Source organism: Bos indicus x Bos taurus, chromosome 10 (genome assembly GCF_003369695.1).
Source record: "Bos indicus x Bos taurus breed Angus x Brahman F1 hybrid chromosome 10, Bos_hybrid_MaternalHap_v2.0, whole genome shotgun sequence".
Lineage (NCBI taxonomy): Eukaryota > Metazoa > Chordata > Mammalia > Artiodactyla > Bovidae > Bos > Bos indicus x Bos taurus.
The window spans coordinates 61897870-61910716 of NC_040085.1; the positions used below are offsets into that span (position 1 = coordinate 61897870).

General features: G+C 35.0%; 1 protein-coding gene across 13 annotated transcripts in view; it reads left to right on the forward strand.

The window, feature by feature from the left end:
* KTN1 (kinectin 1) overlaps nucleotides 1-12847 on the forward strand; it is a 112913-nt gene that overhangs the window by 87041 nt on the left and 13025 nt on the right. For 5 of the 13 annotated variants that reach the window (XM_027554175.1, XM_027554177.1, XM_027554179.1 and 2 more), the window contains 7 exons: nucleotides 469-555; nucleotides 4080-4169; nucleotides 8552-8632; nucleotides 10969-11058; nucleotides 11179-11271; nucleotides 12357-12428; nucleotides 12636-12719. In XM_027554175.1, coding sequence (XP_027409976.1) covers nucleotides 469-555; nucleotides 4080-4169; nucleotides 8552-8632; nucleotides 10969-11058; nucleotides 11179-11271; nucleotides 12357-12428; nucleotides 12636-12719 — 597 coding nt within the window. The remainder of the gene's footprint in view (nucleotides 1-468; nucleotides 556-4079; nucleotides 4170-8551; nucleotides 8633-10968; nucleotides 11059-11178; nucleotides 11272-12356; nucleotides 12429-12635; nucleotides 12720-12847) is intronic. The other 8 variants (XM_027554180.1, XM_027554184.1, XM_027554186.1 and 5 more) reach the window with 4 other exon arrangements.

Here is a 12847-nt window from a genome sequence, read left to right on the forward strand (position 1 = left end):
ATGTGTTAAATCAATAAAACATATTTAGAGGAAAAATTGTTATGCTGCAGTGGAAAGTCCCATGAATGATATTGGGTCCTGTTTCAAAATCATATTTAAAGCCTTTTGTAATACTGTGTATTTGTTCTGTCCTTAATCCTTTGATATTCGATGTACCTGAAATTATATTTGTAATCTTGGTTTCTGTGCTTACTTTTGAATGCTTTCTTCTTTGTCTTGTGTGCATAGTAATTACTTTAAAGCTGGCATATTTGGTGTGTATACTAAAACATGGGAAGTGGGCATCTTTATTTTCTCATTCAAACTTCTAAACATTGCTTTTTATTTTTTTGCTAATATACATATTTTCCCATTGAAATAATTTTGCAATAACCAGCATTTAAATGCAGTGCAAAATACTGATGAAGCGAAAAGCAAAAATATTTCAATAATGGATAAACTGAAATCATTCTTTCTAAAAATGATTAGGACCTTCGGGAGAAAAACTGGGAAGCAATGGAAGCATTGGCATCAACTGAAAAATTGCTGCAGGACAAAGTGAACAAGACTTCCAAGGTTGTAATGCTAACTCCTAGAAACAATCCACTGAACAGAAATTCTGCAGCTTGTCTTAAAATCCGACTAAAGCATTTAATTTTACTGCAATTTAAATATAAAATCTCCTTATCATCCATATTTATCACCTTTCTCATCTCTGCTTTTTTCACCTACTCCTTGAAGCTTTAATTTGGGGCATGCTGCTTTGTAGTGATTGCCTGATTTTTGAGCTTTGGTGATTACTGCTTTAAGCTTAAGAGTCTCAGGAGGCCTATGCTACCCATGTAAGCTCTTGTCAGACAGAGTGTACCTCTTGGGTTGGTTAAGAGAACTTGGTGAAAACTCTGAGCCAAAAAGATCTAATCTAATTAACAAACACACACCCAGTGGACTCTCCTAGATTCTCTGAGGCATACCAAGATGACTCAAACAAGGTGGAAAACGATGAAAGTCTTCAGAAGTACAGGGAAGGCATCAATTTGGGTGTGTTGTTGGGCATGGTCCCTTAGAAGAGATGAAATTAAACTAGGTTTTTAAGTGGCTGGACAGTAATGATGCATATATGTTTAGTATACAGTATTAGCATAAGGGATAATTCTCTTAACCGGGGTATATAAAGTACTCCTGAAACATACATCCCCCTCTGTCTTACAAATGATTAAGAATTCTCCCTGAGTTCAAGTTCTTCATGGATTTAAAGATTTCTAATCAATTATAATTGAAAAGTTGAATTTAAAGATTGAGAGAAATAAATGGGGGCAGTTTCAAGAATTTTGAAAATTCCTACCAAGAATAAACTTGGAACAGAATTGGTGAATTTTTGTTATGGGTTAAAGTTCATTATGTTATTCAATTCAGCATTCTAGAAGTATCTGGAAATATTCTAGAAGTATCTAAGCACATATTTTGTGTGCTAAGGTAGTATGTTGAATTTTAAATGTAGGTCTTTATGACATTTGAAGGACTTTTTTTTTTAAAGCAGAGTAGAATTTTAATAATTTTAATCAAATATATGTTTGTAGTTATATTTCCTTTAGTGTAATGGATTTGTGTTTAGTTATATACTTACTCATCAGGCCCTAATTTTCACTAAAACCTTGATTTGAGACAGCTAGCAAATATTGGGACCAGAGAAATCTAGGCCAGAGAATAGAAAAATCTAGGCCAGCTTGGACATTATTGTTTCATTGTCAGTGGCTGCGGTCAGCTCTGTCAGCAGTAGGGGCTCTGTATAGTTTCTGATTGTTTCTATAACTTTGGTTTTCACTGTTAAGAGCTCCCTTTTAGCTTTTATTTTGTTATGAGGCTGGTTATCTACAAAGTGCTAAACTCTTTATATCATGCTATTCGTACAAGAAGTTATATACCACTTGTCATAGGCATTCTTACATGTTATGATTCCAAAAGAAAACTAGAATTTATTTTACTATGTGTTTGGTGATGAATATAAGAATTTATCCATGTTTCAAACCTCATCACCAAATGCGTGATGGCCTCTTGCATGGCTAATGATCTATAGAGCATAGACTTTATACTCTTTCTCTGTTTTAATGTGTGTATTTAGACAGTCCTGAGATAGCATAGGTATAAAGTGATACTGATTAACCTATAGACTACAAGTTGTACTATAAGGAGTAAATGTTCTTGAGGAGCCACTGTAAATGACAGGTTCACATGAAAGACATTTCACATACTATTACACTTAGATAAAAATAGTAAGGAAATTGTAATAGTAAGGAAACAATGATGCAATTTTCAGTTATATCTTTTACAGATTTTAAGGTGGAATGGAAATTGCTATTCACAACCAAACTACTATGTCAAATGAAAACTTTTTACCTAACTTGTTAGTACACCTTTGTTCTTGTTAGTTACAAATTAGACACCTATTTCCTTTAGTTAGATTATTTTTCCCTTGGGGAATTTTCAAAAAATTTTCTGTCCCACAGTCTCTCTTCTTAACTGATTTTCTTTAGAGGTTGCTCTACTGCTTCTATGCTTCATTGCTCAGTCATGTCCAACTCTTTGGGACCCCATGGATTGTAGGCCGCCACTCCTCTGTCCATGGGATTTTTCAGGCAAAAATAATGGAGTGGGTTGCCATTTCCTTCTCCAGAGCATCATCCAGACCCAGGGATCAAACCCCTGTCTCCTGTGTTTCTTGCATTACAGATGGATCCTTTATCTGCTGAGCTATCAGGGAAGCCTACCACTTCTGTGGTCAGATGATAAAGATGAGCTCCTGATTGTTTCTGAATTAGCTGTTAATCATTTTCCTTAAATGAATGTACCTTATTTTATGCAGTTAGATGGGTATATTTCTGAAAAATAGTGGACTTCATTGAGTTATTGAAAATATTCCACTAAAACTCATTGAATTATTGAAAATACTCTATTAAATATTCCATTTTTAAAATCCTGCCACTAATCTGAGTAAAGTAACAGCATTGTGTATGTATAGAATATGATTAATCTCTAGCTTCTTACTGCATAACTTTAGATTTTTTATACTATTAGATTTTCTTAAATTGAAGTGTGTGCATCTTAAATCTGTAATAGATTTGAAAGATCAGTTTAAATAATGGGGGAAAGATAGGCTTGAGATCTTGCTAGCTTGCTTGCCTTCTTGTCACCTGTTGAACTTCACCAGTGTTTTGAGATGATTTTCTTGGCTTTGTTTAGATGTGTATTTTTATAGATGTCTTTTTTTAATCTTGTAGAGATAATTTGAATATTAGATATTTATTTTTGTGTGATCAAATCATTATCCTAATTTTGACAAACTGTGGCTTTGAATTAACCATTGATACCCATTAGACTTGGATTTGAAATCACCAAATCTAGACATGCATTTGTAATACTTATCTTTAAATTTACAGCTGACAGAGTCCATGCATATGTGTCAGAATTAGTTTTCTTGATGTATGGCATTGGTGAAGTAGTATACCATCAATTATTCCTCTTTCTCTTTGCTCTTTTTCTCATATGTACACTTGTCAAATTTTGGTGGTTCTTTTTTCCCCCTTTGTTTAGCATAAATACCTTCACTTGACCTTGAAACTGGAAGTATCAAAGTTGCCATTTTAATCCCATTATTAAATTTAATTCCATGATTTGTTGTCCATCAGTGATGTATTTTTTGAAAAGAGACTTGCCAGCCTCAGTTATGTCACCCAGATGCATATTTTTTACATGTAGCTTGTTTTAGCTGTAGGAAATGTTTTTTTGTTTTGGCTTGGTTTTTGAATTGTTCCTGGAGGGGTATCACTTGATGGCAAGGAAAATGTTAATATTGTCAGATATTGCCTTAGCTTGATTAATGTAAGACATTATTTGTTACTTAGGATGCTTTTGAGATTTTGCAGATTTTTTTTTTTATGTAAGCATTTTGATATTTCAGAATGGGAAATTTGAACATTTGTCAGTAATAAGAATTTTAAAAATACCTTGCCTTTTCTTCCTTTAAGCTTAAAAGACTGTAGCTTTTTAATTTTTCAATTCTATAATCTTCTGAGTTTGATTTGGTGCTTCCTCTGCTTTAGGAAAGACAGCAACACGTAGAAGCTGTTGAGTTAGAAGCTAAAGAAGTTCTCAAAAAATTATTTCCAAAGGTGTCTGTCCCTTCTAATTTGGTAAGATTAATTAATTATTTTTTAAAACATGACATCTTCATCATTATTTAAGGCAGTTGTGAATAAGTAGCATTTGCACTCTGCACTTGGTTTTAATGGTGTGCTTATCGGTCTTTCTCGTTTTTAACCTAGGGTGTCTTGAGTAGTTAAAATCAGTTAACTTGGTTCAAAATAATTTGTGTTTTTTCAATTGCTACTTTATTATAATCTATAAAATTTATATATAAGACATTATTTAGGTTATAAATATCATAAATGGGAAAGAAATATTTCTTCATAAGTCAATAGTGGTTGAAAGTGAAAGTGTTGTCACTCAGTTGTATCCTACTCTTTGCAACCCTATGGAGTGCAGCCCACCAGGCTCCTCTGTCCGTGGAATTCTTCAGACAAGGATATTGGAGTGGGTAGACATTTCTGTCTCCAGGGGATCTTCCCGACTCGGGTCAAACCCTGGTCTCCTGCATTGTAGGCAGATTCTTTACTGTCTTAGCCACCAGGGAAGACTCAGTAGTGGTTAATAAATCAGTAATATTCTTAATGGCTTTATTAAAAATAGAACTTAATTTTAGGTGATTCCTTCTTAATTTTAAGAACACTTTATTTTTAAAAGTATTTAATACTAAGAACTAGGCTCTTTTTATTTCAAAACTTAAGATTTTGGTTATCCGTTAACTTTTTAAGCAAAAGTCTTGAAGATGATTTGGAATAGCTTGTTTTATCTGAGATCGTATGTGTTTTAAATGGGAGAGAAAAGTTTACTTGATTCAGAGAATATAATGAATATTTGAGGGCAGAGAAAGAAAGCCAGTGAGTGTGCATGTAGTTTTCTAAAATGATAATAGAGGCCTTTTTTTCTTTTAATGGAAAATTATATATACAGTCAAAAGTAGAGAGAATAGCATAATGAGCCTGATGTACCTTGTATCTCACCTTAACAGTTACCTATACGACATTCATTGATACTGACAGTTTTATTTTGGAGGAAGTCAAACATCAGAGCATTTCATCAGTAAATATTTCTAAATAATAAGAATTCCTTCAAAAAATACTATTGTTATATTTTTAAAAAATTTCTTATATCCTACATCTAGCCAATACTTGGATTTCTTCAGTTGTGATACAATCTATTTTAATGAAATAATAACAACTTATTGTAGTTTGTTTTAGTCAGGATTCAAATAAAGTCAACATGTGACTGATTTAAGATGTCTTCTAGATCCTTTTTATTCCACAGGTTCCCTTTTGTCAGCATACCTTCTCGCCCACTTTTTTTTTTTTAATGTAGTGGTTTCAAGTTCATTTTCCCAGTCTGGATTTAGCTGACTGCATCCCTGTAATGTCAGTATGTTCCTCTGTCCTTTGTGTATCTCGTAAATTGGTAATCAGTGGAGGCCTGATTAGATTCAGACTCAGCACTCCAGGGGTAGGACAGGGTGGAGGCAAGACTATTTCATGAGCAGTGTTGTGCACTTCCATTAGGAGGGCCATAAGGCTCAGTGATAAAGTGTCTGCCTGCCAGTGCAGGAGATGTGGATTCAATCCCTGGGTTGGGAAGATCCTCTGGAGAAGGAAGTGGCAACCCACTGTAGTATTCTTGCCTGGAAAATTCTGTTGACAGAGGAGTCTATTGACCATGGGGTTGCAAAAAGTTGAACATAGACATGACTTAGCAATTAATCAACAGGAGTGTTTGCCTATGCTTCTTTGGCCCTTTGGAGCTTAATCTTTTTGACACAGCCCTACTAATCTTTGGTAGCTTCTTTGCTTAGTGGTGTGATAAGATGTTCCTGAATTTATCATATGCATTTCCTGCCCCAAATTTTGAATCAGGATATTTCTCTAAGGAGAGGGCTTCGGGTGCCAGGTGTGATGTAAGTAAACTTAATGACCTGTTCTCTGTGCAGTCTGAGTTTAGCTGCTTGCTCTCTTAGGTTTTATCTATGTATATTCTATGTCTAACTTGCAGAAGAAGCAAAAATACTTCTGTTTTCATTGTAACTGTTGAGGACATATTCAGGTTTGATGACTTAATAGATAATTGGTTGAATTGATGAAATACTGTGTTCTGGGTAATATGGATAAATTGTCAGTTCTAGTGCTGTTTTTACAATAAACACAGGAGGAGTTGTTCTTCCTATATTTCATATTTTTTTTACTTTGTAGCCATAAGTCATTTTTATTTCTGTATTCCTACTCTATATTTCATTAATGGAATAATGAAATTGGGAGATTTGTTTGATAGTATTTTATGAGCCAGAAGAGTTCATGCTTTGTATTTCTCTTCTAAGATTATATAATATCACCAGAATTAAAAATTCTTTTTAATGTAGCAAATTATTTCTTAACAGCTGTATTACCCACCTGCAACCACCAAACCTTTTTTACACTATAAATATTTATGAATCACTGTAAGACATGGATGATTATATTTGGCTTCTATTCATCCACTTGTTAAAAGTTGAATACTTTTGCATGTAGTCTATATTTAAGAAATATATTAAGTTTTCTGTGTGCTACTTAGAGTCTAGTATATAAGTTTTTAGAGAGATGATGGATAATAGACTATTTACCTTAAGATAAAGCAATAATAATTAAATTTAATATTAAATTAATATAGTCAGTAGATATAAAAGGCCTTTTATACATTAAGTAATTTTTGTAAACTGTTTTCTATTGCTTTTTTGCTAAGAAAATCTGCAGAGAAGAGATCTAAACTATATGATCGAGATTGAAGGGAAGTTTATATACTTTAAGTGTCTAAACAATTTTTCAACTGAATTTAATTTATATGGAATCTTAGTATTTGAAGCTAAGTAGGATTTTAATAGTATGTTTTCATCATCAATCAAATTTATGATTGTGCTCAGTCATGTCTGACTCTTTGCGACCCCATAGACTATAGCCCATCAGTCTCCTCTGTTCATGTAATTTTTCAGGCAAGAATCCTGGAGTGGTTTGCCAGTTCCTCCTCCAGCCCAGGATTTGAACCCATGTCTCCTGCATCTCTTGCATTACAGGAGGATTCCTTACCACTGAGCCACAGGGGAATATAATTTTTTTTTAAATGAAGAGGCTTTTATGACTAATATGTACTATGGGATATTGCACTACAGGGTGATCTCAGCATCGAATTTTCTTTGTTTTTTATTTTTATTTGATGAAATACAGAGAATCCTGATTCAGCCACATAACTAAAGCTTTTAATTAGAGCAATTAATATAAATTTCATATGTGTGTGTTTTTTTAAAATCTTGAATTAAACTAAACCAAAGACCTATCAGTGGGCTTCCCTGATAGCTCAGTTGGTAAAGAATCTGCCTGTAATGCAGGAGATCCCAGTTTGATTCCTGGGTGGGGAAGATCTGCTGGAGAAGGGATAGGCTACCCACTCCACTATTAGGGCTTCCCTTGTGGCTCAGCTGGTAAAGAATCTGCTTTCAGTACGGGAGACCTGTATTCGATCCCTGGGTTGGGAAGATCCCCTGGAGAAGGGAAAGGCCACCCACTCCAGTATTCTGGCCTGGAGAATTCCATGGACTGTATAGCCCATGGGGTGGCAAAGAGTCAGACATGACTGAGCGACTTTCATTTTCACTTTCAAAGACCTAAAAGACCTAAGAGGAAATTTGCTTTAAAGTATCTACCAAACACTCTTTATCAGAGTTTAAAATTTAGACAAGAAGCATAAAAAAATCTAGAATAATTTATTTTTAACTAATAATTTATTTTAAAATATTTAACTAATAATTTAATAATTTATTTTAATGACTAAAACTATAAGAATGCCTTGTGTTTGCCTCAGCTAACCTTACAGTACAAATATAATTTTTGTTGATTTTAAACACATAAATGTTCATGTATTCTTATTTCTCATTATGATTTTTTAAATGTTTCATAATATTTATTTTCAAGTATTTTCATAATGCCTGGAACACCCTCATAGAATCTAAAATCTTCTGACCAGTGTATCTCTGTAGAACTATCTCCTAAAAAAAGAAAAGTTTGAAAAATTGCTTAATCTAAGCTTTCTCTGTCTTAAAGATTGAATCTATTAGTCCCAGCACTGTGATAGAGAGTAGTTTGAGCCCAAATCTTACCTGTATGGCCTGAATTTATTTGCAAATATCCTTGGACAGGGTAAATAAATGTAGATTTGATTTTGATGGTAATATAGTACACAGGCATATTTTTAGTGTTTATTTTCAAGACCAGGTCATGTACAACTTACTTAACAACTATAATCTTTTTTGAGATTTCCATAGGGATGGTGTTTGTCTACATAGGTTTCTTTTTATAATCTTCCAATTTGGTTATTTACCTTTTTTTTACTTATTTCATTTAGGTATTTTTAAAAATTAGTTATTTGATTTTTTTCTCCACAGAGTTATAGTGAATGGTTGCATGGATTTGAAAAGAAGGCAAAAGAATGTGTGGCTGCAGCTTCAGGTTCAGAGGAGGTTAAGGTTAGTTCAAGAAGTAAAGTATGTATATTTTAAACAAATGTAGAAAAAAAGAATAAATCAGAATTTGTCCTTAAGTTTGGGAAAGATAATAACTACATTATGAGTAGAATAGTGATCTTTTCAGAAAGTATAAGGTGATTTCATTTTGTGTACATTTTGGTGCAAATGCTATTGTCTTCCTCAAATTTGATATGTGTACAAAGCTGGTATTTGTCATTTCTTTAGCTCTGTTATCTTCAGTTCAGTTCAGTCACTCAGTCGTGTCCAACTCTTTGCGACCCCATGAATTGCAGCACGCCAGGCCTCCCTGTCCATCACCAACTCCCGGAGTTCACTCAGACTCACGTCCATTGAGTCAGTGATGCCATCCAGCCATCTCATCCTCTGTCATCCCCTTCTCCTCCTGCCCCCAATCCCTCCCAGCATTAGAGTCCTTTCCAATGAGTCAACTCTTCGCATGAGGTGGCCAAAGTACTGGAGTTTCAGCTTTAGCATCATTCCTTCCAAAGAAATCCCAGGGCTGATCTCCATCATAATGGACTGGTTGGATCTCCTTGCAGTCCAAGGGACTCTCAAGAGTCTTCTCCAACACCACAGTTCAAAGGCATCAATTCTTCGGCTCTCAGCCTTCTTCACAGTCCAACTCTCACATCCATACATGACCACTGAAAAAACCATAGCCTTGACTAGACGGACCTTTATTGGCAAAGTAATGTCTCTGCTTTTGAATATGCTATCTAGGTTGGTCATAACTTGCCTTCCAAGGAGTAAGTGTCTTTTAATTTCATGGCTGCAGTCACCATCTGCAGTGATTTTGGAGCCCAAAAAAAAAAAAAATCTGACACTGTTTCCATTGTTTCCCGATCCATTTCCCATGAAGTGATGGGACCGGATGCCATGATCTTCGTTTTCTGAATGTTAAGCTTTAAGGCAACTTTTTTACTCTCCACTTTAACTTTCATCAAGAGGCTTTTGAGTTCCTCTTCACTTGCTGCCATAAGGGTGGTGTCATCGGCATATCTGAGGTTATTGATATTTCTCCCGGCAATCTTGATTCCAGCTTGTGCTTCTTCCAGCCCAGCGTTTCTCATGATGTACTCTGCATATAAGTTAAATAAGTAGGGTGACAATATACTTGACGTACTCCTTTTCCTATTTGGAACCAGTCTGTTGTTCCCTGTCCAGTTCTAACTGTTGCTTCCTGACCTGCATACAGATTTCTCAAGAGGCAGGTCAGGTGGTCTGGTATTCCCGTCTCTTTCAGAATTTTCCACAGTTTATTGTGATCCACACAGTCAAAGGCTTTGGCATAGTCAATAAAGCAGAAATAGATGTTTTTCTGGAACTCTCTTGCTTTTTCCATGATCCAGCGGATGTTGGCAGTTTGATCTCTGGTTCCTCTACCTTTTCTAAAACCAGCTTGAACATCAGGAAGTTCACGGTTCATGTATTGCTGAAGCCTGGCTTGGAGAATCATTTATAAAACTGAATATTTATCTCTGATTCTCTTTTTAGTTTGGGTTCAGGAAGTAAAGATCAGTTAATAGGTAGAACCTGACTGGTTTACTAACATAATACACTATTCAGGAGTGTTCAGAGCCTCGATGCATTTTTATGCTTGACTGCTAAAATTTGGGAGATTCATTTTTTTTTGTATCACAAGTGGCATGAATATAACCCTGTGGCATTGTGACTTTATTTCATATGATGATCTGCTTTGATTTTACTGTCTCACTAGGTAGTGACAAACCTATTTATATAAAATTATATGATTATATTTTGTATTAAACATACTCTAGAAGTTTTATCTTTTGGCCATTCCTCCTGGCTTCTCTGGTGGCTCAAAAAAGTGAAGAATCTGCCTGCAATGTAGGCGATCTGGGTTCAACTCCTAGGTTGGGAAGATCCACTGGAGAACGGAATGGGAACCCTCTCCAGTATTCTTGCCTGGAGAATCCCATGGACAGAGGAGCCTGGCAGGCTGCAGTCCTTAGTGTCACAAAGAGTCGGACACAACTGAGTGACTAAACTTTCTTTCCTGGCATGTGAGATCTTAGTTTCCCAACCAGGGTTCGAACCTGTGTCCCCTGCCTTGGAAGCATGGAGCCTTAACCACTGGAATGCCAGAGAAGTCCCAGACTGGGAGTTTTATTAGGAAAATCAAATGACTTAACAGTGTCATTGAATTTCACTGCCACTTGAGAAGGTTGAAATGTAGTGATTAATGATAAAACAGAAGCCATTTATCTTAATATATCAATAAGTTCAGAAACAAATTTGAAGCACAAAACTTTTTGGTAAAACTAGAGAATTTTTATTTATATCATTCTTTGCAGGATTTGGAGCACAAGTTGAAAGAAGCTGATGAAATGCACACATTGTTACAACTAGAGTGTGAAAAATACAAATCCGTCCTTGCAGAAACAGTAGGAAATGATTTTTAATCTACATTTTAAAATAATTATTAATTTATTACTTAGTGGCTTAAGTAGTTTATCTTTGTATTAGAACGTGAATTTTTCAGAACAACTATACTGTGTTCATAGGAAGGAATTTTACAGAAGCTACAGAGAAGTGTGGAACAAGAAGAGAATAAATGGAAAGTTAAGGTTGATGAATCACAGAAGACTATTAAACAGGTATTTAAAGAAAGCTTAGTGAAAAAAATAAGTAAGAATTGTGTGAACTATTAGAAAAAAACAAAATCCAAACAAACTGGCAGTTCTCAACGTGGGGGTTCTGGATCAGCAGCATCAGTATCTCATGGGAACTTGTTAGACATGCTTTTAGACCCCACCCATAGCTTACTGGGGGCAAAACTCTGGGGCCAACACAGAGTTTCAAAGAGCACCCCCCCCCCCCCACCCCGCAATGATACAGTGTTTTAAAGAGTTTTAAAAACACTGTTTTAAAGAGCCCTGCCCCCCCCCCCCCCCCCCCCCCCCCCGCTATGATACAGAATGTAAAGCGGTGTTGAAGAACCACAATGCGATAACATAAGGCAAATAATTTGGTGTTCACAATGTTTTCAAACACTGATTTGTGACTCATGATATAGTATTCAAGAAATAGTAAGACCTTCTTCTGTTCATGGGACCTGAATGTAGTCTTAGTTTTTCTTCTATTTACAGTTTTCCTTCCATATCCATCAGGAAAGTGGTTTCAGAATCTTCAAAGATGCCCAAATCTGGTATCTTGAATGCACATATAAAATGAATAGTAGTACTTGGGTGTGGTAAAGAGTGCCGTCTCTTGCTCACTTGTTTTCCTGGGCCAACCTGTGCAGAATCTAGAATTGTTGATGGTATTCTGTAATAATACATTTGGGGATTGATGAAGCTGATTATCAGTTAATTGTTAAAAAATTAAGCACTTTAGCTGGACCTCATATAATGTCATGCAAATGAGGTAGTTTTGATCACAGTTTAAATCAAGTTATATGTGACACTCATTTTTAAGGGCTTTTAAAATTAAGTTATGGCTTTAAATGAGATACATTAAAAAAAAAAAAAACACACCTCTGGGGACACAGTTTTTGAGGGAGTAGCCTACTGTTTTCTCCCTTTGCCTGGCAAAGAAAGTCACTCTTTCTCCTTAAAAAAAAAAAAAAAACAAAAAACAAAAACCACCTCCGAAGTATCTAATTGATTAAAATTCTACAAGATAGAAAAGCCTTTGTATCATTGGTGGTTTGACTTAGTCTTATAATTATTTCACATTTCAGATGCAGTTGTCATTCACATCTTTGGAGCAAGAGCTAGATCGGTTAAGAAGAGAAAATAAAGATATTGAAAATGTATGTTATCTCATTGTTTGATTTGTAACCTATGGCCTCATTTTTAGCATTAAGGCTGTGTTTTAAGATTTCTTTTATCTAATGATGTGGTTGTTGTACTTTTATTGAGATGGTATAGTTTTGGATTCAGTAAGTCTTGTAACTTTTCATTGTAGGGAAGTATCTTAAATTTGTTTCTTAACTTTTCCTTCTTTGTTTCATTGCTAGCTGAGAAGAGAACGAGAGCATTTGGAAATGGAGCTAGAGAAGGCAGAAATGGAAAGATCTACCTATGTTACAGAAGTCAGAGAGGTACTTAAAATAGAATTTTTTCAACTTTGCTTCTCAGGTGAAGTTAAATTTATAACAGAATGATAAAATATTTCAGTGTAAGTTGTTTGTGGCAGAGCTTCCAAGTAGCATACAAACATGGGATATCA